Consider the following 24360-nt stretch of genomic DNA (forward strand, 5'->3'; position numbering starts at 1 on the left):
AAAAGGCAATAATCTCTTGATGGCCACATGAGCCATATCCAAATTGGCACAGGATGGATAAGTCTGGTGTGGGTGAAGGTATTGAATTCATGGGACATTGGCACCAATATTGGGGGTAAAAGAGAGCTCTTCCGATGGGATGAGCTCCATTGAATTATGCTGGGACCATGGCCCTGACAAATGCATTTGGGCTGCACATAGGGCTTCAAGCAGGAGGGTGGGTTTAGATTGGAAAAAAGTATGGATAAAGTTAAAAGGAAATAGAGTGCAGGAAGTCTTCAGAATAAAAGTCAAGACAAAGTTCAGAAAAGAACCCAGGCAACACAAAGACTAATGTGAAAAGAGTGGAGTACCCAGGACTGCAGACATTGTATTTAAATACATGCAGTGTATAAAACAAGGTAGATGAACTTAAAGTGCAGTTACATTTGGCAAAGTGTGACTTGTGGTGGTAGTGGAGATGTGGCTAAAGGAGGATCACAGCTGGGAGGGAGGCTATAAATATCCATCGTTGAAGGAGGAGGTCAACTCTGATGATCTGGCATGGAAAAAAATGGCGGCACTGCCAGAACTGTTGCAATGGCAGCGCTGGTGCAGACCCGTGGAGAGCAAAGAGAGGAGATAGCACTCCTCCACAGGGTTCTACTGCCCAGTCCATCTATTGATTGCTCTGTACAGGGTTTAAACAGCCTGTTAAAGAAGCCAAAGGTGGTTTATTTTAAAATCCTGCGACCACAGGATATGGACCCAAAAATGGCAGCACCTGTGATCAGCTGCAGCCTCGAGTGGTTGCAGATTCTGGATAAGCAGAGGACTGGTGCAGGCACCAGAGAAACAGGGAGGCCCCTCCCTCCACTCCACATCTGAGAAGGAAAAACAGAGGAGACGACCCTATGAGACAGTGATCACGGCAGCAGTTTGCTGCTGAAGAAAACACTGGCGATGAGCTGTTGGTGATTCGAGGAGAGGAAACCATGCAGGCAGCAGGCAACTGTGGTCAAAGGACTCACACCAGGCTGCGGAGTGCGAGGTGTGATGGGCACTGAAGACTTCCTGATCGTGTTGGAGGTATGATCTGGTGCTCAGGTTGCCAATGGTTTAGACTAAAGTCAGTGTGGCTGCAGAAGTGGAGGAGGTAAATCCACGGACACTCAGTGACTTTGGGGTGTGGGGGGGTGGGAGCTCTCTTTCTCTGACTGCAAGAGATGCTCAACAATGTCTGCTGATGGTAAAATCGGTCTTCCTTGCAGCAGATTAAAACAACTTTTGTGTAATATTACACCTGAATAATTACATGAATAAAGGAAAAAAGCCATTTTGTCTAAAATCCAGGGTTTTCATACCTCATTATATTCCTGTACGTCATCCTTTAATACCTCCAGCTCTTCCTTCTCTTTAGTTAGTAGTTTCTTCTGCTCTTGCAACTTTATGCAAGCATCACTGAGCATATCAATTTCCTCCTTTGTAATTTCTTCACCCTAAGAGCAACACAGGTAAATCAGCATGAATTATAATTTAACATTTGAAAAATATTAGTAAACAAGACCTTGGCTTAAGGTGATTTAAGACAAGAGAGGAAAAATTTAAAATGGGATCTGAAGGCCATCTTTTTCCACACTAAGAGTAGTCGTATTTGGAACAAACTGCAAGAAGAATGGTTGAGGTGGGTACAATAGCACCTTTTATAAAGGTACATAGATAGGCACATGGATAGAAAAAGGTTTTGAGGGAAACACAAGCAAATTGGACTAGCTTAGGTAGGCATCAGAATGAACATGGACCAATTGGCCTGTTTCTGTGCTTTAAAGCAATGTATCTATGACCATGCTCGAGCAGAGAACCTTGAGATTTCCACCATTAAATTTCCTCTGTATTTCTAGGTTCCAAATTTGTTGCACTCTGATGTGGTGGACTTTCCAGTTTATAATAGTTATCAAGCCAAAGGACACTTTCACAGGAGATTACGGAGCCAACCAGATAAGAAAATTAGACAAAATATGAAAATAATTAATTGGATAGCATTAAGCAATATAAACAGGGTTACGAGAGACAGTTTCAGTTTAAGAAATCTCAGTGCAACAATTACCTGCTGTCCTTATTAAGTAATTACAGCTACGTGCAAGGAATAAAGGCAAGAAACATGAAATGTTTTAATTGACAATTAAATGGGCATGCATGGTAATATTTAAGAGCAGGCTGAAGGGGGTACAAGGTATCAAAACCAGGTTGCGAGAGGGTGTCGTGGGCAATGAACGCTCTTCAATATAGTAAAATGTGATTCTCTACATCTAGTCTTTGAATAATATGCTAAACAGAGATGCTATTTGCTCCTGACATGGTTCAGAGGATAGAGATCTTCCATTTCTTCGCCAAAACAATCTCACAGAAGAAAATTCCAAATTAATTGGTTATTTACACCATTTAAACATAATCAACTTGCTGTGTGAGATTTGGTAACCACCAGTGTTATGTTACTTCAAAGTTATGCAGTCTAAAGCATCCTGAAGAGTAGAAAGGTATTAAAATCCATGCCATGCAAATAAGCAATATTAAAGGCGCAGAATAAATCAAAATTTTAAAAATGTTAAAATGAAAACTAGAAACATCATTACAGATCTGTTACGTAGTAAATGGCCATTTGTATTATATATATTATAATGTTGTCCTTGGGTCGTAGGTTTTATATCGGAGTGGCCTTCTCCTATGCAGGTTTCTTACCCGGGCTGGAGGGGCCTGCCTCCCCTCCTAGGTCAGTCCATAATGCCCGGACCGGGGCCGAGGCCGCCGCAGCTCACCCTGTGCCTGGACTGGGGCCGCCGCCTCCCACTCTCTGCCCGGATCGGGGCTCCCGCCTGCCTCACTCGACCGAGGCCGGGGCCGCCGTCTCCCCCTTGCTCCTGCCCGGATCGGGGCCGCCGCCGTCTACCCTTCGCCCGGTCCGAGGCTGGGGCCGCTGCTGCTCTCCCTGTGCCCGGACTGGGGCCGCCGCCTCCCACTCCCTGCCCGGAGCGGGGCCTCCGCCTGCCTCACTCGACCGAGGCCGGGGCCGCCGTCTCCCCCTTGCTCCTTCCCGTATCGGGTCCGCCGCCGTCTACCCTTCGCCCGGACCGGGGCCAGGGCCGCTGCTGCTCTCCCTGTGCCCGGACTGGGGCCGCCGCCTCCAACTCTCTGCCCGTATCGGGGCCTCCGCCTGCCTCACTCGACCGAGGCCGGGGCCTCCGTCTCCCCCTTGCTCCTGCCCGGATCGGGGCCGCCGCCGTCTACCCTTCGCCCGGACCGGGGCCGGGGCCGCTGCTGCTCTCCCTGTGCCTGGACTGGGGCCGACGCCTCCAACTCTCTGCCCGTATCGGGGCCTCCGCCTGCCTCACTCGACCGAGGCCGGGGCCGCCGTCTCCCCCTTGCTCCTGCCCGGGGAGCTCTCTGAACCCTTCTCCATTAACAATGGCGTGAAGCAAGGCTGTGTTCTCGCACCAACCCTCTTTTCAATCTTCTTCAGCATGATGCTGAACCAAGCCATGAAAGACCCCAACAATGAAGACGCTGTTTACATCCGGTACCACACGGATGGCAGTCTCTTCAATCTGAGGCGCCTGCAAGCTCACACCAAGACACAAGAGAAACTTGTCCGTGAACTACTCTTTGCAGACGATGCCGCTTTAGTTGCCCATTCAGAGCCAGCTCTTCAGCGCTTGAAGTCCTGCTTTGCGGAAACTGCCAAAATGTTTGGCCTGGAAGTCAGCCTGAAGAAAACTGAGGTCCTCCATCAGCCAGCTCCCCACCATGACTACCAGCCCCCCCACATCTCCATCGGGCACACAAAACTCAAAACGGTCAACCAGTTTACCTATCTCGGCTGCACCATTTCATCAGATGCAAGGATCGACAATGAGATAGACAACAGACTCGCCAAGGCAAATAGCGCCTTTGGAAGACCACACAAAAGAGTCTGGAAAAACAACCAACTGAAAAACCTCACAAAGATAAGCTTATACAGATCCGTTGTCATACCCACACTCCTGTTCGGCTCCGAATCATGGGTCCTCTACCGGCATCACCTACGGCTCCTAGAACGCTTCCACCAGCGTTGTCTCCGCTCCATCCTCAACATCCATTGGAGCGCTTTCATCCCTAACGTCGAAGTACTCGAGATGGCAGAGGTCGACAGCATCGAGTCCACGCTGCTGAAGATCCAGCTGCGCTGGATGGGTCACGTCTCCAGAATGGAGGACCATCGCCTTCCCAAGATCCTGTTATATGGCGAGCTCTCCACTGGCCACCGTGACAGAGGTGCACCAAAGAAAAGGTACAAGGACTGCCTAAAGAAATCTCTTGGTGCCTGCCACATTGACCACCGCCAGTGGGCTGATAACGCCTCAAACCGTGCATCTTGGCACCTCACAGTTTGGCAGGCAGCAACCTCCTTTGAAGAAGACCGCAGAACCCAGCTCACTGACAAAAGACAAAGGAGGAAAAACCCAACACCCAACCCCAACCAACCAATTTTCCCCTGCAGCCGCTGCAACCGTGTCTGCCTGTCCCGCATCGGACTTGTCAGCCACAAACGAGCCTGCAGCTGACGTGGACTTTTACCCCCTCCATAAATCTTCGTCCGCGAAGCCAAGCCAAAGAAAAGAAAGAATTATAATGTTGTACAAGAAGTTTTCCTTTGTTTAATTTTGTCAACTTTTTTTTTCCATTCACTGAAAGCAAAGAATTTTTGTAGTGCTACATATCCACAGATAATATATTGTGCCCACCTGCCCCTTTTCTTAAAATACAATCTGGACAGCGAATGCATTGCAAATGCAGAAAAGGTGAAGTACATCAAAATTGAACCTGGTCCTTTCTTCACAAATACCAACAAGAATGCTTACTGGAAAGTGAATGTGAACTTTTAATTTAATTTTTTATTTTTCACACCATAAATCACGTTAGCCATGATATACACTTTTTCTTTTTCACACATATACAGTGACTTTTACTCCCCCCCCTCCCTCCTCCCACGCCACCCCCCCACCCCCCCCCCTGAAAGTGAATGTGAACTTTGAATGGTTTCTCTTTTCTAATCAAAGAATGTGCCTCTTAATCATAATTGATATAAAATGACAGTTAAATGTCACAAAAGCTTCTTACACTATGAAAGACATAGATAGAAAGGGTACACAATCAGAATTTTTTCCCCAGGGTCAAAATGTTACACATTAGAAGACACACATTTAAGATGGCGGCGGGGTAGAATTTAAAGATGCGCAGGAAATTTTTTCTCCCCCCCTACACAGAGAGTGGTAGAGGTAGGTGCCTGGAACAGTCTGCCAGGAGTAATGGTGGAAGCAGTCACGACAGTTGTGATGAGAGGTTTTTAGATAAACATGAATTTGCAGGGAATAGAAGGATATAGATCATGTTTAGTTTAAGTTGGTATCACGTTTGGAGCAAAAAATATGGGCTGCAAGGGTCTGTTCTTCTGCTGCATTGCTCTAAAATCTAAAACCTCCTTTCATTTTCTTTTCTTCCTAATTTTTTTTTTTAAAGTTTAACATACAAGTATAAATACAAAATTGACAATTACATAATAATTCATTTATATACAAGTAAGCATGCACAAAAAAAGCCAATGTAAAAAAAGTAGATAACACTATATTAATAATTGCTTGTAATACCTCAAAAACATTTAATTGAATTGATCCATGCAACCATGTCAAACTCTTTTATTGAAATAACTTGTATAAAATAAAGGAAAACAAAATTAAAAACTAAAGCTAACTCTAATCCTCTCCCTCTAATCAAGGTTACCTTTTGAATTATTAAAAGAACAATCAATAATGGGGAACCACTGGTGACCCCCGGAGAACAGGCAAAGAACGACCAGAACGTACAATAATTGTTAATTCTTCCAATTATAAAAAAATTCATAGACTTCATCTATGTTATATCTAATTTTCTCTAAATTTAAAGAAGACATTACATCGTATAACCACTGTGTTTGAGTAGGGGGATGAGTCATCTTTCCATTTCATAAAATTGCTCATCTGGCTATCAATGTGATAAAAGCTAAAACATTTTCCTGAAACACCGATATAAGTTTATCTGAATCATGAGGAAAATCAAACAAAACAATTAACGGACAAGGTTCCAAATTAATCTTGAGAATTGTCGATAAAGTTTTGTAAATGTCTTTCCAGAATCTCTCTAAATTTGGGTTCATTTTCAGGATCAATAAAATAAATTGCCTCCCCAGAGAGCAGTTAACGGACTCCAAAGTCATCTTGTAAAATGCTCAAGATCAGCTGTGTCCTCTGAAAGACTAAACTTTATTTTGCCTTCTTTTTTGCTAATCATCTGGATGAAAAAAACCTCAACTCTAAGACTATTTTAGATTAGCCGTCAACACTCTTGGACGAACAAAAATCAAGTATGAATGCGAAGGCACACAATGGTCAAATAACCTGACTGACTTTTCCTTTCATGAGAAAATGAAAGGAATTTAAAAAAGATAACAGCAACATGTTACACAAAATTAGAAGGAGGAAGAAAATAACTGACGTGTATAGTTTTTTATTGGGGAGCAGCTCAATCAGCAGTGCCCAAAACTGGGGAGTACAATTCACAATAAATTCAATATAGTGGGAGAATTACAGGGCAGCAGAGACACAGTGAGCAGAGTTGCTGTCTTGGTGCCAGAGACCTCGGTTCAATCTTGAATGCAGATGACACATATATGGAGTTTGTAGGTTCTCCTTCCAAGCACACGAGTTTCCTCCCACATCCCAAAAATGTGGAGGTGGGTAGGTAAATTGTCTGTAGTAAATTGCTCTTGGTGTTTTGATGAATAGTAGAATCTGAGGGGGGGGGGGTGGGTGTTGATAGGAGTGTGGTGTGAAGAGCAAAAATAAGTAGATCAATGTTGAATTAGTGCAAGTGGGTAGTTAATTTTCAACACAGATGTAGTATCTTTATCTGTGCTTCTTGTCTGAAATTCTTATAGGTAAAATAATTCCCAAGACGAAGGACAGACTAGAGAAACTCGTGCTATATTCTTTCCTTCAGGAGGCCAAGGGGTGATTAAACCATTCAGAAGTTCAAATGGCCATGGTACAAATAACAGACCACAGATTTAAAATGATACAGATCTTGCTCTCAATTGTCTCATCAAATGAGAAAAATTTTCCAGCTCAATAGCATTTATCATCTCCAACAGCTCAATTATTTTTAACCCTTAATCTTCCATGCACAAAGGAATAGAAGTTCAGCCTTAGCAATCTGTTTTTACAGTTCACCCAAATATCATTCCAGAAAATTGTTCTGCATCTCCACAATGAAAGAAGTTATTCATTGCACAGTACTCAACATCCACCAAAAACTGAGAAATACAAAAGCTGTAGATACTTGAATCTTGAACAGTCAAAGAAATGCTGAAGGAACTCAGCAACTCCGAAAACTTCCATGGGTAGAAAGGCAGTCAACGTTTTGGGTCTGAATACTAAGAAAAAATTCATAAAATTACACAGGTAATGGGGAAGAAGCTGGGGTATGGCCCCACCTCCATCTGTTGGCACTGTTTTTTCGATACCTACTCCTTTACAATTACTTTTCTTTAACTTTTCTTCCTCCCTTTCTACTGGCTTCCATCTCCACTGGTGTCTCCACCTCCCATAACTCCTGTCCTTAATCACTTCTGGGTTCCTCCCTTAGCTTCTTTCCTCCTTTACATGAATAATTTTATTCACCTTAATCTTGATAGAGGGTTCAGACCCAATGACTGACAATTTCTACCATGGACACTGCCTTACCTGCTGAGTTCCTCAAGCAACTCTTTGTACATTCCAGAAATGGTCTCACCATACATAACTGTGGACTAACAGCAACTCTTGATTTCTGGCTTGTTTCACTATAAAAGTATTGCCGTGGACAATTGTAATCTCCCATGCTGAATTCCTAGTGTCAGAAGCGTAAATGAAAACACAGAGCAGGTGCAGAACACTCATGAGATAGAGTGCAACAACTGTTTAACATCTCTAAAAGTAACCAACCAACACAGCACTTTACAATCTTCTTGACCAGAGAAATTAATATTTCTGCTCTTCATTAGAGAGACAAGGGTTTTAAATAATTAATTGTTTTTGAAAAATAGAGACAGTCACCTAACCTTGATGTGTAGACATCTTTGCCATTTTTCAAACTGTGAGCACACGGAAAAAACAAATGGAAAAGTAGTTGAACTGGCTCATCCTTAGTTCAATTCTGTTAAATTTCTTGCATCTACAATCAATCTCACAATTCTACTTTAACTGATAGATTGCACTAACGGAAAACTTAAGTAGAAAGGAAGGCTCTTCAGCCTAAAATTTGTTATTAATGAATATTATTACTGTAAGGAAAGTCAAAAAATTTTTTAAGAACAAATATAATTATATTCTAATATTTAAATAAAACCTTTGTACTCCAAAATAGAATGCTGGTGCTTTTATTTTGGAAATTTCAAATAATTTATTCATCCCCATCACTATTTACATTTACTTGTAATAACTTACACAAGAGTCTATTTTCTAATAGCTGTTTTGTTGAAGAGCATACAACCCTTGAGGTTGTGACCCCTTAGCATAAGCATTGAGTAAAAATTTGAGCCATAAATGTGTGCTTGACAATGTCTTCTGCAAAAACAACATTATTCGGCTTCAACATCTGTAACAGGATATTCGGCTTCTTTAGATCCTACAATTCATGAAGCACCAAAATTGCTCCTCGCCACGACTGTAAGATAGTATTATCTACAAACTGCTTAGTTTATAAGATAAAATTAAAAGTAGAAGAAATTGTAGGGCAATAAAATATCTCATTAACCACAAGATCCATATCTCTGTGCCTGGAAAGATCTAAATACTTGAGTGTTAAGGACTTCAGTCACCTTCACTTCTGTGACAGATTCGTCATCTCAGGCCAAGTCAGTTGTCAGTTGACAGCTACTTTTATGAATAAAATCAGTTACCTAGTAAAAAAAGATGCTCAAGTAGCTGACTGTCATTTGAGGCTTTCAGATTCTATTGGCAAGGATGCCTAAAACTTCAGACATCTTCACCACAATATTATAAAGTGGAAGTCTCCAATATTTTCTCCTAAAACTACACCAGAATTGGACAATACAGGTGTGCGTCGCTTAACATCTGTCCAAGCAACGTCCGATTGCATATGTGTCCGTCGTCTGTGACCCCCCTCAGAGTTCAGCAAATCCCAATCAGACAGTACAACGTAGCGGATGTCACCGGATGTAAATATGAAGAAAAAGCAGACTAGGCAAACAATATTGGAGATATTCCTGAAGAAAGCAACACCTCCCCAAGAAGAACCTCAGCCAGGTCACTCAGGCATGACAGAGTGACAGTCCATCAATAGAGGTTTTTCAACCTGAAACTCTTCCAGTGGAATACTATGAGGAAGTTGAGAACAATGATGTGGATGATCTTGTCCCCCTTTGTTAAATTGTGTGTGAGATAATAGGCTAAGAAAGTGTCAACATGAAAGTTTTAAAAAAAAAATTAAAAAGTTTAATTTTGCTCAAGTTCAGAATCTTGTGCAGCTTCGCTAAAGTGTACACAGAAATATGGTGTTCGCACAAGTCCACATTATATAACGCCCATTTTCACAGAACATATCATGTATGTTAAGCACCACATACCTGTAGTTGCTGTTTGACCATCAGGAATACAAACTTTCAATAATAACTCTTCCCAATCCCAAGACACAAGTTGAAAGTTATATTCTTATTTTTAGCAGAGATCATCAGATACTTTAATAAGTACTCACCTGCTGACCAAACAGCACCCTCTCCCCACACAATTATTTGTTTCATTCAGAAGTTGGCAATGTCAATTAAATTCATCAGCCAAGATTATATATTTTCAGAATATAATTGCATCAACCTTTACATTAACAATACTCAAAATTCTAGCTCAGTAATTTTGGAAATGCATTACATTTCTAGAATTATGCCAAGAAAAAAAGACACCAATTTTCTCTGGGGGTTTAACAAATTAACATACTTGATTTCATTCCATTTACTCTGTAGAATGAAAGCATCCATAAAAAAAACATAACTGATAACTCTGGCTGGGAAAATAAGTCAAGAAAAAATTCTGATTAGAGACCTCATATTTAAAAGTTCAAAATCTTAATCTGCACAAGTAAAAATAAATCTGTCATCCAGGTAAACGCCACACAGTGATATTTTTTGTTTAGTTAATGCATATTATCCCCATCTCCTTGAAATGTTTGTGAAGTCAAAGCAAGTTGATTGGGATTTTTTTTTGGAGAGAATAACAAACAAACTTTGAATCAGTAAAGACAAATGTAGACAATCAACCTTTACTTTAAAACAAACCTTTATTCCTTCCAGTACTGGGGCTGTATCTTTCAAGGTCTCAGAATGCATTGCCAGGTCAACATTAGCCAACTCTTGTTCTGTATCAACAGCAATTTGGCCCTCCTTCACATCGACAGCTGCTGTTTCCAGATTCACTGCCGATTCTACTTCTTTCTAAAATACACAATTAAGAGAATTGACAAGAGTTAATAACCAACAAAAAAGAGCATGCAAGTGAAAGATTATGCAACTTATGTATTTTTCATGTTTTCAGATTATTATACCAAGCAATTATGTATTTTAAATTTCAGGTGTTAGCGGCATTAAAAAAAAAATAGCAGCTGATATAAATACTTAAGAAATAGGAACAGAAGTCGTTCAGCAGACCAAAAAGCCTGAATATACCATTCATCGGCATCAAAACTGATCTTCAGCGCCACATTCCTGCCTTTTCCCCATATCACTTGTGCCCATTAAAATCTACAAATCTGTCTTGAATTAACTGAATAATAAACATTCACCCCACAAGAAGGTAGAGAAATTCAAGGATTCACCACTATTTATTTGAAATTTCACTTCATCTCAGATGAGACAGCCAACCTATTCTTGAGACAATTATTCCTGATTCTAGAGTCCTCCACCAGAGGAAACATCCTCCCATTTTCTCTCATTCTCACAGAATATAGGCCCACATTATTCAATCGTTCCTCATCTGCAGTATCCTCCTCTCACCACATTACAGAAAGAATGCTGTAGTGGCAGAGTGAATACAGAAATGATTCACCAATATGCTGCTTGAAATAAAGGGCAATAGTTACAAAGGAGAGATTCTGTATGCTGGGGTTGTTCTCACTAGAACAGAGGAGGCTTAAGGAAAGCCTCACAACAATTTATAAAATCATGAAGGATATAGATATGCAGTAGTCAAAGACTTTTTCCCAGGTTAGGGGAGTCTAAAATTAGACACAGGTTTAAAGGAGCATGTTTTTCGGCATTGAGTATGGCAAATATCTGGAGCAAACTGCCAGAAGAGGTGGTGGAGGCAGATATAAGGTTTAAAAGGCACTTGAACAGTATTGAAATAGGAAAGGCATTGGCCTGGTGCAGGATACAAATCAAAGTGAGCATGGATGAGGTGGGTTGAAAGGGCCCATTTTTGAGTTGTATGATTCCGTGAAAAGCAAATTCACCATCCCGAGTGAGTTGTAATCACAACTTACACCTGTATAGTTTTTAATGACTTATGTACAAGCATTTTCACCATTTAAAAAATATTCTGCTCTTCTGTTGAATGCACCCAAATCAATGTTTTCACATTTTTCAAAATCATGGCAGGGTTGGCGGAGTGGCTAGTGCAACACTGTGACAGCACCAACCACTGGGATTCAAATCCGGCACTGCCTGTAAGAGGTTTGTTCATTCTTCCCATTTGCGCGGGTTTCCTCCTGGCGCTCCAGTTTCCTCTCACCATTCAAAAAGGTACCAGGGGTTGTAGGTCAATTGGGTGTAATTGGGCAGCATGGGCTCATGCGCTGCTATCATGTAGTATGACTACATTTAAAAGTTCCATCTGCTCTGTTCTCCCCTCATAAAGCATTCTCTCTCACACACATACCAAGCTACTTCAAGAGGAATGTAGTAGTGACCAGGAGTTATTTTATTGAGGGATAATTTGGCCAAAGAATAGGTGGATACACTGCTACCTCAATTATATGGAATGATTTTATTAGGGTCATCCAAGAAGCTGGATTTAGCACCACCACTCAATTTAAAGATACTACTGCAAAAATCTGCTTGCTGAGCAATCTGGGTTATTATCTTAGAATTTATACTCAAGATTCTGAAGTGAGACTTCAACCCAAAACCTACCAACTCTAAAATAACTCCAGGTGTTGATGTTAATATTTTAGATGGATTAAATCACCATGCAAAAATATCAACTTCCATGCAGCAAAATTAATTTTATACTACTTTGAAATGCTACCAGTCTGGGATGCAATTTGGTTTACATTAGAAAATGGTCTACACTGACTTGTGCTTGGAATTTCCACAGATCTGGATGAAATTACACACTCCAATTTAAATATTGTTATGGAACTCCAGCTGTTTTGCATCACATTCTGCACACCTTATAATTTCTTAAAAGTTTAGCAGGCTTGCATTTCTCATTGCACATCAAGTTATACATTTCTCCAACATTGTTGTAAACCTGTATTTTAAATTTTAAGGGACAAAGAAATATCAAGATACCTACATTGGCTTCAACCTGCAAGCTCTCTTTAGTTTTCTCAGCAGCTTCTGCCATCCGTTCCATCTCCCGCTCCTGGTTCTCCTTTTTAATGGCTGCTTCCTCTTGCAAAGTTGCTTCTAATTTAGTTTTATTATCCACCTTGTCACATTCAACCTCTGCGACTTTCACTTGAGCTTCCTTTGTCTATATAAAAGAAAGTACAAAAAAAAATCAAATTGCAAGAGCTTGCTTCAGATAGCACCTCAAATGGGAAGAGACAAATATGTACATTACCAAAAAAAATTGTTCATACAAAAATTAGACTGAAATTGTGTATTCATAATTTTTCATCCTTGCATTTCATCTCAATTATACAAGAGATTTCCATTTACTAACAAATTTAATCTATAAAATGTCTTCCACTTCCTGTCAAAGATCCAAATTATTCCAGTGAATTTGACATTCAAGCTAACGCACCTCCTCCTCTTTAGCAACACATGAAGTTAAACATCTAATGTATCCAAGTGATTAAATAAAAGGAACTGCTAGAGCTACATCTCCAAGAATTAAAACTAAATGTGTGATAATTCAATGGGTCAGAACTTGTGCAAGAAGACCAGAAGTTTTGACGTAATAATAGGTATTTACACCCCACAAATGCAGGAATTGTCCATTTAGGTCCTAAACTCGTTGGCTCAGCACCACTGGCACATCCCAGAAATGCTCCAAGTAGTTCAAATCCAAGCACAAACATGGCAATTATCTGTATCCATGTTTGGAAAGCTGCCTGAAGAATTAAATCTGGGTAGGTGTGGTCAAGATCAATGAGGTTTTACAAATGTGAGAAAGGGCAAGAATAAAGTTCAAGAAAAATTTTTAATTATTTTCAGTTTGTTTTGTAATGGCAATGATTTAACACAGCTTACAAACAAATAAAGAATACACTTACTAGTTTCTTTCAGCACACACCATTAAGTCGACTTTCTCTTCATTATTCACTAGACATAACATTGCATTCTTCAACTCCACAAAAACCAACCAGCTAAATTCCTCTGACCATCTCATTGACTCACTGCCACACAGGTGATCTTGACACTCACTCTCCTTCTGATGAAGGTAAGTACTTGACTGCAACAGCCCCCCACAGCCTCCGAGCTATACAAGGAGGCGACTGATTGGAACTGTCCTGCTATGTTGCGTAACTCTATGTCTGCTTCCACCACCTTTATGCCCCCAAAAAATATAAGATCAGCAGCACCAAAAACGCATTTACTGTGATTGATCAATTGCTAAAGCTGTGGCTGGTTAATGTGTTTCTCCTGAAATAGGGGAAAAAGAAGAACTCTTTGTGGTAACCTGGAAGAAGAGGTTATTTTTTTGAAAAACCCAAGAGAGGGAAAGTTTCTTCAGCAAGACACCAATGGCTGATTTTTTCCCCCGTAATTTTATTTATTCGCTCAACAAGGTTATTACATATAGTAAAAAAAGTACATATTGTGAACAATAAATTTTTTTAAATATAAAAAAGAAAAGAGAGGAAAAAAAAGAAACCCCCCTCCCCCAGCTCTCTTTAGGGGAGCCAAAGAGAAAAAAAACTAAAATATATTTACTAAAATCTAATCAAAGTAAATATAAATGTAAATATTCTGAATATAAAGACCACTTATTAAGAAAAAAAGAATAATTATCATGCAAAACATACATGATTTTTCCATTACCGAACAAGTTTTCATCTCATTATGCCATCTATTAATATCAATCACATTAGCATTTTTCCATGTACTTGCTATAAATTTTTTTGCTACAGATAAAGCTAAATATACAAAAGCAATCTGAAATTTATCTAATCCCAAATCTTTCAAAGGCTTCAACTTACCCAACAAAAATATTGTCGGGTCTAGAAGTATTTTAATCTTATACAAATGTTCCAAAAACAATTGAATTGCTTTCCAAAAAGATTGTATATACACATAACCAAACAGCATGGAAAAAAAGTTCCAACCGAATTACCACATCTAAAACAAGAGTTTGATTCACTAAAACCATTTTTTAAAAAACTTTTCAGGTGTTAAATACAATTGATGTAAAAATTGTAATTAACCATTGCATAACAAACATTTATCAATCTAGTAACACTGTCATGACAAATATCTAACCAGACCTCCTCAGAAAAATTAAGATTAATATCCTTTTCCCATTTAATCTTAGATCTATCCCATCCCTTTTTTCCATACTCTCTTTAATATTTGGTACATCAATGAAATATATCCCTTCTTCGGTACAATCACAAGAAAAGATTCAAATTTAGTCAATCTAGGTAAAGTCATATCTCTACCAAATATTTGTTTTACTAAAGATCGAAGTTGATAATAAATGAATTAAAAATTCTCATTAATAGCAAAATCTTCCCTCATTTGATTAAAGGATAAAAATTTACCTTCTTTAAAACAATCCCCCAAATTTTTTATACCTTTAGATTTCCAATGTAATAAACATTGATTATGCATTGAAAAAGGAGTAAGTTGATTATTATATAATGGTATTAAAGTCAATAATTTACCCTTAGAACCTATCGTTCTATTTTTCCTCATCCGTAACTTCATTAAATGATTTAGTATAGGCACATTATATTGTTGTAATAAATTTAAATTCCACCAAAACAAAAATTGATGTATTTCAAATTCAAAAATATTCGTCATCTCAATTTTAGCCCAACTAGGGGGCCATTCCAAATCCATTAAAGAACTAATAAATTTAAATTGAGCTGCCTCATAATAATTTTGAAAATGTGGTAAACGTAATCCTCCTAATGCATATTTCCAAGTTAACTTATTCAAAGCTACTCTCGGAAATTGCCAAAACTCTCTTACACTTGTTCGGGTTATTTAATCCCTGAACATTAAAAGTAGAAAATTTCAAATTTGACATATCTAATACAATTACTAAATACCAAAAATAATCACAAAATTAATAATAGCAAAGAAAGAAAAAAAAAATTATATATAGGACCTCCAAATTAAAATATATAGGCCCTCCAAATAAAAATAATATTCGTTAATAAGAAAAAAAAAACAAAAAAAACCTACCAAATGGTTTAGAAGTGGACAAAATAAGGAAATGCAAAATAAACAGAATAATAAGGCATACAGAGTTCAGAAAACATGTCTAAAATATCTGAAGGAAGTTTTACTTGTCCCTCAACAACTCTAAAGACGCATCTTCAAAAGCATCACAGCATGGTATGGATGCTATGTATCCATGTTGCCATTTTCATGGAATTTATAAGTTCAAGGTCTCTCTCTATATTAACAATCTTAATGTACCTCCTATTCACTGTATATTTCCTGTGAGCATTTAGTGTCCCAAAATGCATAATCTCATATTTGTCTAGGTTAAATCCTATCTGTCACCACTTTAGCCAACCTTCTAGCTGATTTGTCCCTCTGTTCCTTGGACCACTTTCTTTGCCATCTGCAACTGCACTAATTTTCATTGTGTGTGTGTGTGTGTGTGTGTGTGTGTGTGTGTGTGAGAAAGGAAAAGTAGGATTGTACATTACACATGACAAAACTGTTTGATTGTCGTGTGCTGTTCTAGTTTTATGATTAGAAAGATTGGACTAGGCAGAAAAATAAATCGGCACAGACTAGAAGGTTTGTAGGGTTTGTTCCAGTTGCAGATTTTAGGGAGGCATAGATTTGGCTGAAAGGGGAAAGAGTAATTAAGCTTTTTTTCCCTCATCCAAAAGGTAACAGGAAACTAGAACTCAATGCCTGAATGGGGTTTGGAAACACCTGCTCTCATTACACTCAAGCATTATTTGGATGCGCACTTGAAGAACTGTAGGATTATGGCCTTGGTGCTAGATGAGACTGGGTATATCTTTCTCAGTTGGCATGGATGCAATAGACTAAATGGCTTCCACTGTCTCAAGGTTTCTATGGTGCAAATTTTTAGACTAATTCTGGAAAACAGCATTATCTTTAGCTATGGAGCCAAACCACATTTGTTGAAGTGACTCATCTTTTGTAGATTTTGGTAGAATCCACCAATATTTTGATTCCTGTCTGATACTGTTATGAGCTCAGAGGACCCCAAAACCCAGCAGCAATAGATATTCACCAAGATAAATTGTTACTTAAACAAAAGTTACTTTTAATTATCTTAAAACATCAAAACAGGATCAAAATTCAACATTACTTACTTAACTTAATCCCCTTCTAATTCTAAGCACACGTGTAGGTAATGTGTGTGTAAGTTTAGAAAAGTTCTTTAATTCACAGTCCAATCTCACTTCTCATTCCTCCAAGTTCACTTGTTGTAGGCAATTCTTTACTGTCCACAGAATTTAACATAGGAATCTTCACCAGGCTTTGGTGCTTGAAAGGTATCACTCAGGAAGATTCTGGTCAGTTTTCAGAGAGAGATTTGTTGTTCGCTGGACACCAACTGTTCCCTTCTAATCAGCCATGTCAGTGTCTTGCCGAAGAAACTTACCCCATCAGGGATTTCCAGATGATAACCTCTTTCTTTCAGGTCATCACAGAGTTCCTTTTTGTTTTTTTTTTATTTCAAGTGAAACATTAGGCAGCCAGTCCTCTCCTCTTGTATGGACCACGTGGGCTTTAACCAAGCACTCACAACCCATCTTCAAAATGGAGTCTTTCCAGCTTGCCCTGTTCCAGTCCCAGCTGCTGCTGCTAAACTGAATTCTCTCTCTCATTCAGATAAAAGTCTGTTTTACTCTCTCTGCTTGCAAAACCACATGACCCCCCTTAGAACAGCAAGCAGCACTCTTGACAGCCTGCGACTCTGACGAGTTCTTTCATCTGTTGCTTTTCAAAATAACAATCCAATAGTGAAGTCCCTTGGGCACACTTCAAAGTTTTTGCCAAGGCACTCAGAGCCAGGCTGTCTAACTTGAGCAGAGCTCCAGTATTTTAAATGAGATGTGTTTTGAAATGTTTGTATGCGACCTACACTAAAAAACCTGCCACACTTTATCTCCCAAAACCACATCTATATACAATATAAAACACAACATACAATACAATGATGGTCACAAGCCAAAAGTCCTGTCTGACATTTTTTCTTTTCAGTTTGACAACTGTTATATTAATCACAAAGCTATCATATTTTTATGTACTGACTCAGCAGCAAAATAAAAATATGAAAATAATTTCATAACCACGAAAGTATTTAAGGGACAGAAAAATAATGTGTGAAAAAGTGATTTTAGAAACAGAAAGGATATACACAGTTGTGTTTCACAGGAGTTGTTTTTTCAGACCGCTACACATGAATATTTATGAATGGTCTGGAATTGGACAGAGGGCAAGTTTTAAAATTGGTTAATAACATCAAACACAATTTAGCTAAACAGAGCCCGGCAACGGACGTGGACACTGGTAAAATGGGCAGACACGTAGTGGATAAAAACTAAACAGAAGGGATTTAACTTAGTAAAGCCACAGCAAGCAGTAATGATGTGATTCAAGAATATTTCAGTTGAAACTTTAAGCAAACATCCTAAAATGATACTTAAGTATATTTAGTAAATTACTTACCACACTCTCAGGCAATGTCTGCAAAGTTGTTGTAAGTTGATCAGCTGGTGAAAGGGTGTCTGGAAGAAACATGGCTCTCGACAAAAGTAGCAGTGAAGTTGGAATCTGCTGGTTTAGATGCAGATCTAGCCACTATAAAAGGAAAAAAAATGTCTTTAGTTGAAAGTAATGAAGAGCACGAGACAAAACAGTAATTTGATACGTGTCATTTGTTTTATGACTGAAAAGGTCTTTGGACTTGTTGATCGTAATTAAAATCAGCAAATCACAGCATGTATTAGTTCCTCCACTGTAACAAATAATTCACAAAAACTAGCATTTGAAACATTTCAAATTGCTTTCATTTCCTCAGTCTCCATCGCATCTGCTCCTTGGATGAGCGTTTCCATTCCAGATATTCTGAAATGGCTTCCTTTCTACTGCTATCAATCAACTCAGCCTTTACTTGCATACCTGCTATTTTATGTACATCTGCCTCCTCTGCTCCTTAACATAGCAAAGATAAGATTCCCCTGACTCACCTACCACCCTACCAGCTTCTGCATCCAACTTAATATCCTCCACATTTTCCACCACCTGTGTGATTCCACCACCAGACACATTTTCCTCTCCTACCTTCTCCTCCTCTGCATCATCCATTCATCCCTTCCCACTAACCACCCCTTGGTACCTACCCATGCCTGCAGAAAATTCTACTTTTGCACCCAAACCTCCTCCACAACCAATTCAAGTGGAGCAACCACTGCACCTGGTGCTTCGATTATGGCCTCTTCTACATCAGAGAAATTGGATTCAGTTTCACCTTCACTCTATCTGATAGCAGCAGGGATCTCCCAATACCGAACAATTTCAATTCTGCGTCCCATCCCACACTGACGCATCAGTCCATGACCTTGTGCAATGTCAAACCAAAGGCACCCACAAATTGAAACTATGCCACCCAATATTCCATCTGGGCACTCTCCAACCAGATGACATTAACATCAACTTTACCAGTTTCTGTTAGGCCCCTTCTATCTCTTCCTTTCCCTAACTCTCTGTCCCCTTTCCTCCAGCTCTCTACCCCGTTCCTTCTTCATTCAGAGAGCTACCCTTTCCCTATCACTTCTCAGCTTCTTTTTTTTCAATTCTGCTCTCCCACCCACATCCACCTATAATCTCTTGCCTATTGGCCTATGCTCCTTTCCCTGTCCATTCTTCCCTCCTCATCCCACATTTTTATTCAGACACCCCCTACTTTTTGTTCAAACCTTGATGAAGGGTTCAGGCCTGAAATGTTCGTTTTATATTTTATTTCCCATGATGGACTGTGCATGACCTGCTGAGTTTCTCCAGCACTTCAGTATTTTAAACATTTAAAAAATAACATTGTTTGTCATGGTGGTGCATGTTCAAATTCATTCCTTTATGGGCAAGATAGCACTTCACAAATCATTTATTACAAGATACATAAGACTTGTAAACCAAGAAGGGGGATTCTACAGTGTCCTTTGTGAGTTTACTTTCTATTTTCTAAGTATTTTTAACTACTCGTCACCCAGGAAAAGTGCCTCCAACCTTATACCTATTACCATACTTGACGCCATACTTACCTGCCTTCCCCCGACAAAAATATGCTGAGTCTTATACAAGAAGGTAACATTTTGGAGCCGCCATTTTGAGCACTGTAGTGGAGGCTTTCATCCACAAGACGGTGACAGGAGGCAAGCGCTCAAGCTACGCTATTGCATACAAACTAAAAGTTGAAACGTATGCTAAGAAGCCCAGTAATAGAGTGGCACCTAAAGTCTTTGGAGCATTGCCTACAACAAAAATGGTACGTGAATGGATAAAGCCAGAAAAATGGTAGAGGGTACTAAAAAGGATAAACGTAACCTTCATTGTCCAGCCCCACGTTGGCCACAACATGAGGAAGAGTTAAAAAAAAACTGAGTGCTAAGTGATAGAGAAGCAGGGAAATGCGTTTCTACCAAGATGATACTGCACAAGGCCAGGAGCTTAGGAGAAGAACAAAAGCATAAGGATTTTAATGGAATAGAAGGTTGGTGTTAATAATAATAACAATAATAACAATTACAGCACGGAAACAGGCCATTAGGCCCTTCTAGTCCGCACCGAACCAAACACCCCTTTCTAATCCCACCTCCCTGCACAATGCCCATAACCCTCCATCTTCCTCTCATCCATATACCTGTCCAACCTTTTCTTAAATAATACAATTGACTCCGCCGCCACTATTTCTCCCGGAAGATCATTCCACACAGCTACCACTCTCTGAGTAAAGAAGTTCCCCCTCATGTTACCTCTAAACCTCTGCCCCTTAATTCTTAACTCATGTCCTCTTGTTTTAATCTTTCCTCCTCTTAACGGAAATAGTCTATCCACATCCACTCTGTCTATCCCTTTCATAATCTTAAATACTTCTATCAAATCCCCTCTCAACCTTCTACGCTCCAAAGAATAAAGACCCAATCTGTCCAATCTCTCCCCATACAGTGGTTAATGAAATGGCACTGTTTATCAATGCACACAAAAACAATGATTGCACAGAAAATCCCAGCGGATTATAAAGACAAAATATTAGAATTTCATAAGTTTGTAAATGTACACAAAAAATAACTTGTTTTGAACTGAGCCAAATAGGGAACATGACGAAGTTCCATCTACATTCGATGTACCATCCAACAAAACTGTGAGTGTTAAAGGAGCCAAAACCGTCGTAGTAAAAAACCGTTGGTCATGAAAAGACACGCTATACCGTCGTTCTGCCCTGTGGTGCTGATGGCACAAAACAGCCACTGTTTGTAATATTTAAAAGAAATACTCAACCCAAAGAAAAAAGATGTGTTTGTTCATGTTTATCCAAAAGGCTGGATGGACAAAGTTGGAATCAAATTATGGTTGCAAAAAAATATGGTGAACGTGTCCCGGTGGACTCTTACAAAAACCTGCACTTCTCGTCTGGGATCAGTTCAGGACACATAGAACTCAAGCCATTTAAAAAAAAGGCGCTCAAACTGAAAACCCAGATGTCTGTAATTCCTGGTGGTCTGACTAGCTAATTGCAGCCTTTAAATGCATGTATAAACAAGCCTTTTTAAAAAGCACGAGGGAACACTGGAATAAATGGATGGGAGAAGAGGACCATGCACTAACATGAGCACCATTACACAGGTGTGTGAGGGTAAAGATTTCTTGGGACATGGTAAGAGCTGCAATTATTGTTAAGACTTTTAAGAAGTGTGGAATTAATGATGCCCTTGATGGCACTGAGAATGATACATTATTTGGAGACTGTGATGCTGAGTTTTTGGGCTTTGACAGTGATGACTGTTCAGGCAGTGAAGACGATTAAAGTCTTTGTTACAGAACATTGATGTTTTATTGTGTTTTTGTTTATGATCGTTACTTGTTTTAATGTCGTCTTATTAAATGTTTTCTCGTTTTAATAATAATACTGCAGTAATTAACAAGTTTTATTGATGTCCTAGTTACATGTAAACATACTAAAATTAATTTTTCCTAAAATTTCACGCTAAAAATGGGTGGGGTGGGGAGGGGAAATGTCCATATATGCCAGTGAGTCCTATATGCCATCAAATACAGTACTTATTTGATGACTGGGAAATGTTAAAAGGCATGTAAGCATTCTTTCAAGGATTCCATCTAGGTGTCATTTTTGTAAAGCATTTTAATATGAAACTAAAACTATAGATACTTCCTTAAAGATCAAACTAAATGAAAACAAGTACCACAATAAATAAAAGTGGTAGGTCATCTGGTCTGCTGAGCCTGCTCTGCCATTCAATAAGTTCATGGCTGATCTTGCTGCAGACTTAATTCTATTTACTCATACATTCCTTATAACCCTAAATAACCCTATTATTAAAAATTCTCCTATTAATGAAGCAGCTTCATTGGGCATAGAATTCCAAAAATTTACTCCCCTCTGAGAAAAGCAATTCCTTCTTCTCTGTCTTAAATATGCTTGCCGGAATCTTGAAGCTATGTGCTTTAGTTCTAGTACCACCAACAGTGGAAACAACCTCCCTGTTTCTATTTCATATGCTTCAAGATCTCATTTCATCCTTCTGAACTTCAATGAGTTTTGACCCAGGCTACCTAATCTTTTCTCATAATCAACCCCCACTTTTCTAGAATCAACCAGGTGAACCTCTTCTGCACTTCCTCAAAAGTCAATACACCCTTTCTCAAATAAGGAGACCAGAATTACTCACAGTATCCTGTACAGATCCAGTGGAACCTCCCTGCTCTTCAATTAAATCAGTCCAGCAACGCTGGCCAACATTCCACTTGCCTTATTAACGGCTGCACTTGCAAACTAAAATTTTGTGATTCATGTGCAAGCACTCTAAGATCTCTAAACAACAACATGCTGTAATGTTCCACCATTTACTATTTTTTCTTCCAAAGTAGATGGCCTCACTTATATCAAAGCTGTACTCCATCTACCCGAATCCTTGCCTATTCACTTAACCTATTTATGTCCTCCACATTATTTGCCTTTCTATTCACTTTAGTATCATGAGCAAACTTGGATATTTGGTCCCCCTCCTCCAAATTATTTCTGCATGTTGTGAACAGTTGTGGGTCCAGCTCCACTCCCTGCAGCATTCTACTAAACAGAATCATCCATTTATCTCAAATCTTTGCCTTCGAAAGGTTAACCAATCCTCTATTCATGCCAGCATAGCATCCCCAACTCAATGCATCCTTATCTTGTGTAGACGACTTTTACATGGCCCCTTATTAAACTCTTGGAAATCTGAGTTTAAAACATCCTCTTGTTCTTTGCTACAAAATGTACTCATTACATACCCAAAGAACTCAAAAAAATTTGCTGTATCTGCCTGATAGAACATTTTCTATCGAGATGCCTCTCCATTTCTTTCTTAATGATAGTTTTTGAACATTTCTCACTACTGATGTTAAGCCAAAAAAATGAGTAGGGGTAAAAAGGTTCCCACCAATACAGAAAAATTTGAGGAGCTCTGGGCAGGAGTACTTGTAGTATTAAAGGAAATTCAATTGTGAACTAATTTAAATGTTGGAAACATTCATCAGATTAGGTAGCATCTGTGAAATGGGAAATAGTTAACATCTCAAGTCTGGGTCACTGCATCTGAACTGGGAGGGAGAAAAAAAAAGTTTTAGATAGCAGAGATGCTGGGAGAGGGAATTCGGTAGATTGATACTGCCTGTGTGCTTACAATATTTTCCATTTTTATTTCAAATTTCCAGTACCTGCTATTTTTGATATTCATTTCCAAGAGAAATATGCCAGTACAGGTATGTGCTTCATCATGTCCATTTGGGCAATGTCCGACCGCATATATGGCCATGGTCCCATAAGGTTATAAGAGTTCAAAACTCCCAACAATTACAATGAATCCCCGTCCTTTCAGATTTTTCATCAAGACATAAAATTTTAGTCAAAACTGTTAAGGTTAATAAAAATAATTGATATTTTTCATTTATTTCATAACTACATTATGACTGGGACTAGTTTGGGGACTGATACAGGACTGTGAGGAGAGACTGGGGCAGTCTGATCAGTTTATAGTAGTTTATTACCTGTATATAATATGGTGTTTACATGGAGATTAATGATGCATTTAGGGAACTTTATGTAAAATTATATATGTCTGAATCAGATAAAGATGAAGCTAAAATTGAATTTAAAAAAAAAATCTGACCTTCATTTTGAGTAGTTTGGATTTTAATGAATTGGATGCTAGAGAGATTATAGAAGCACTTTGGTCTATGCCTAATGGGAAGTCCCCAAGTGAAGATGTTTTACTTCTGAGTTTTATTTAAAAAAATCAAGATTTATTAATTCCTTCATTGATGGAAGTACTGAAACAGATGACAGAGGTTCATCCTTTTCCAGATTCTTTTTTTTCAGGCAATTAGTATGGTTACTCAAAAAATTATCGGGATCCTTTGAAAACTTCGTTATTAAATGTTGATTATAAACTTGTAATGAAGGTTCTAGCAAAGAGATTGGCAAAATATTTACCTGGGTTTGATTCATTTGGACCAGGTTGGATTTATTAAAAATCATTATTTGGCAGGCAATATTGTGGAATTGATTTCTTTGATTCATATTTCTCGGGAGGAATCCAACCTACCAATGAATATATCATTGGATGCAGAAATGGCATTTGATAGAGTAAAATGGTGTT

General features: G+C 39.0%; 1 protein-coding gene and 1 long non-coding RNA gene across 6 annotated transcripts in view; one reads left to right on the top strand and one right to left on the bottom strand.

The window, feature by feature from the left end:
- LOC138757065 (uncharacterized) overlaps positions 1 to 24360 on the top strand; it is a 63749-nt gene that overhangs the window by 28387 nt on the left and 11002 nt on the right. For both annotated transcript variants that reach the window (XR_011353323.1, XR_011353322.1), the window contains exon 2: positions 23417 to 23464. This is a non-coding gene — a long non-coding RNA (uncharacterized lncRNA). The remainder of the gene's footprint in view (positions 1 to 23416; positions 23465 to 24360) is intronic.
- letm1 (leucine zipper-EF-hand containing transmembrane protein 1) overlaps positions 1 to 24360 on the bottom strand; it is an 80179-nt gene that overhangs the window by 18659 nt on the left and 37160 nt on the right. For all 4 annotated transcript variants that reach the window (XM_069923770.1, XM_069923772.1, XM_069923769.1 and 1 more), the window contains 4 exons: positions 18155 to 18286; positions 12612 to 12791; positions 10376 to 10531; positions 1344 to 1478 (listed from right to left, as the gene is read on the bottom strand). In XM_069923770.1, coding sequence (XP_069779871.1) covers positions 1344 to 1478; positions 10376 to 10531; positions 12612 to 12791; positions 18155 to 18286 — 603 coding nt within the window. The remainder of the gene's footprint in view (positions 1 to 1343; positions 1479 to 10375; positions 10532 to 12611; positions 12792 to 18154; positions 18287 to 24360) is intronic.

This window comes from Narcine bancroftii, chromosome 3 (assembly GCF_036971445.1).
Source record: "Narcine bancroftii isolate sNarBan1 chromosome 3, sNarBan1.hap1, whole genome shotgun sequence".
NCBI lineage: Eukaryota > Metazoa > Chordata > Chondrichthyes > Torpediniformes > Narcinidae > Narcine > Narcine bancroftii.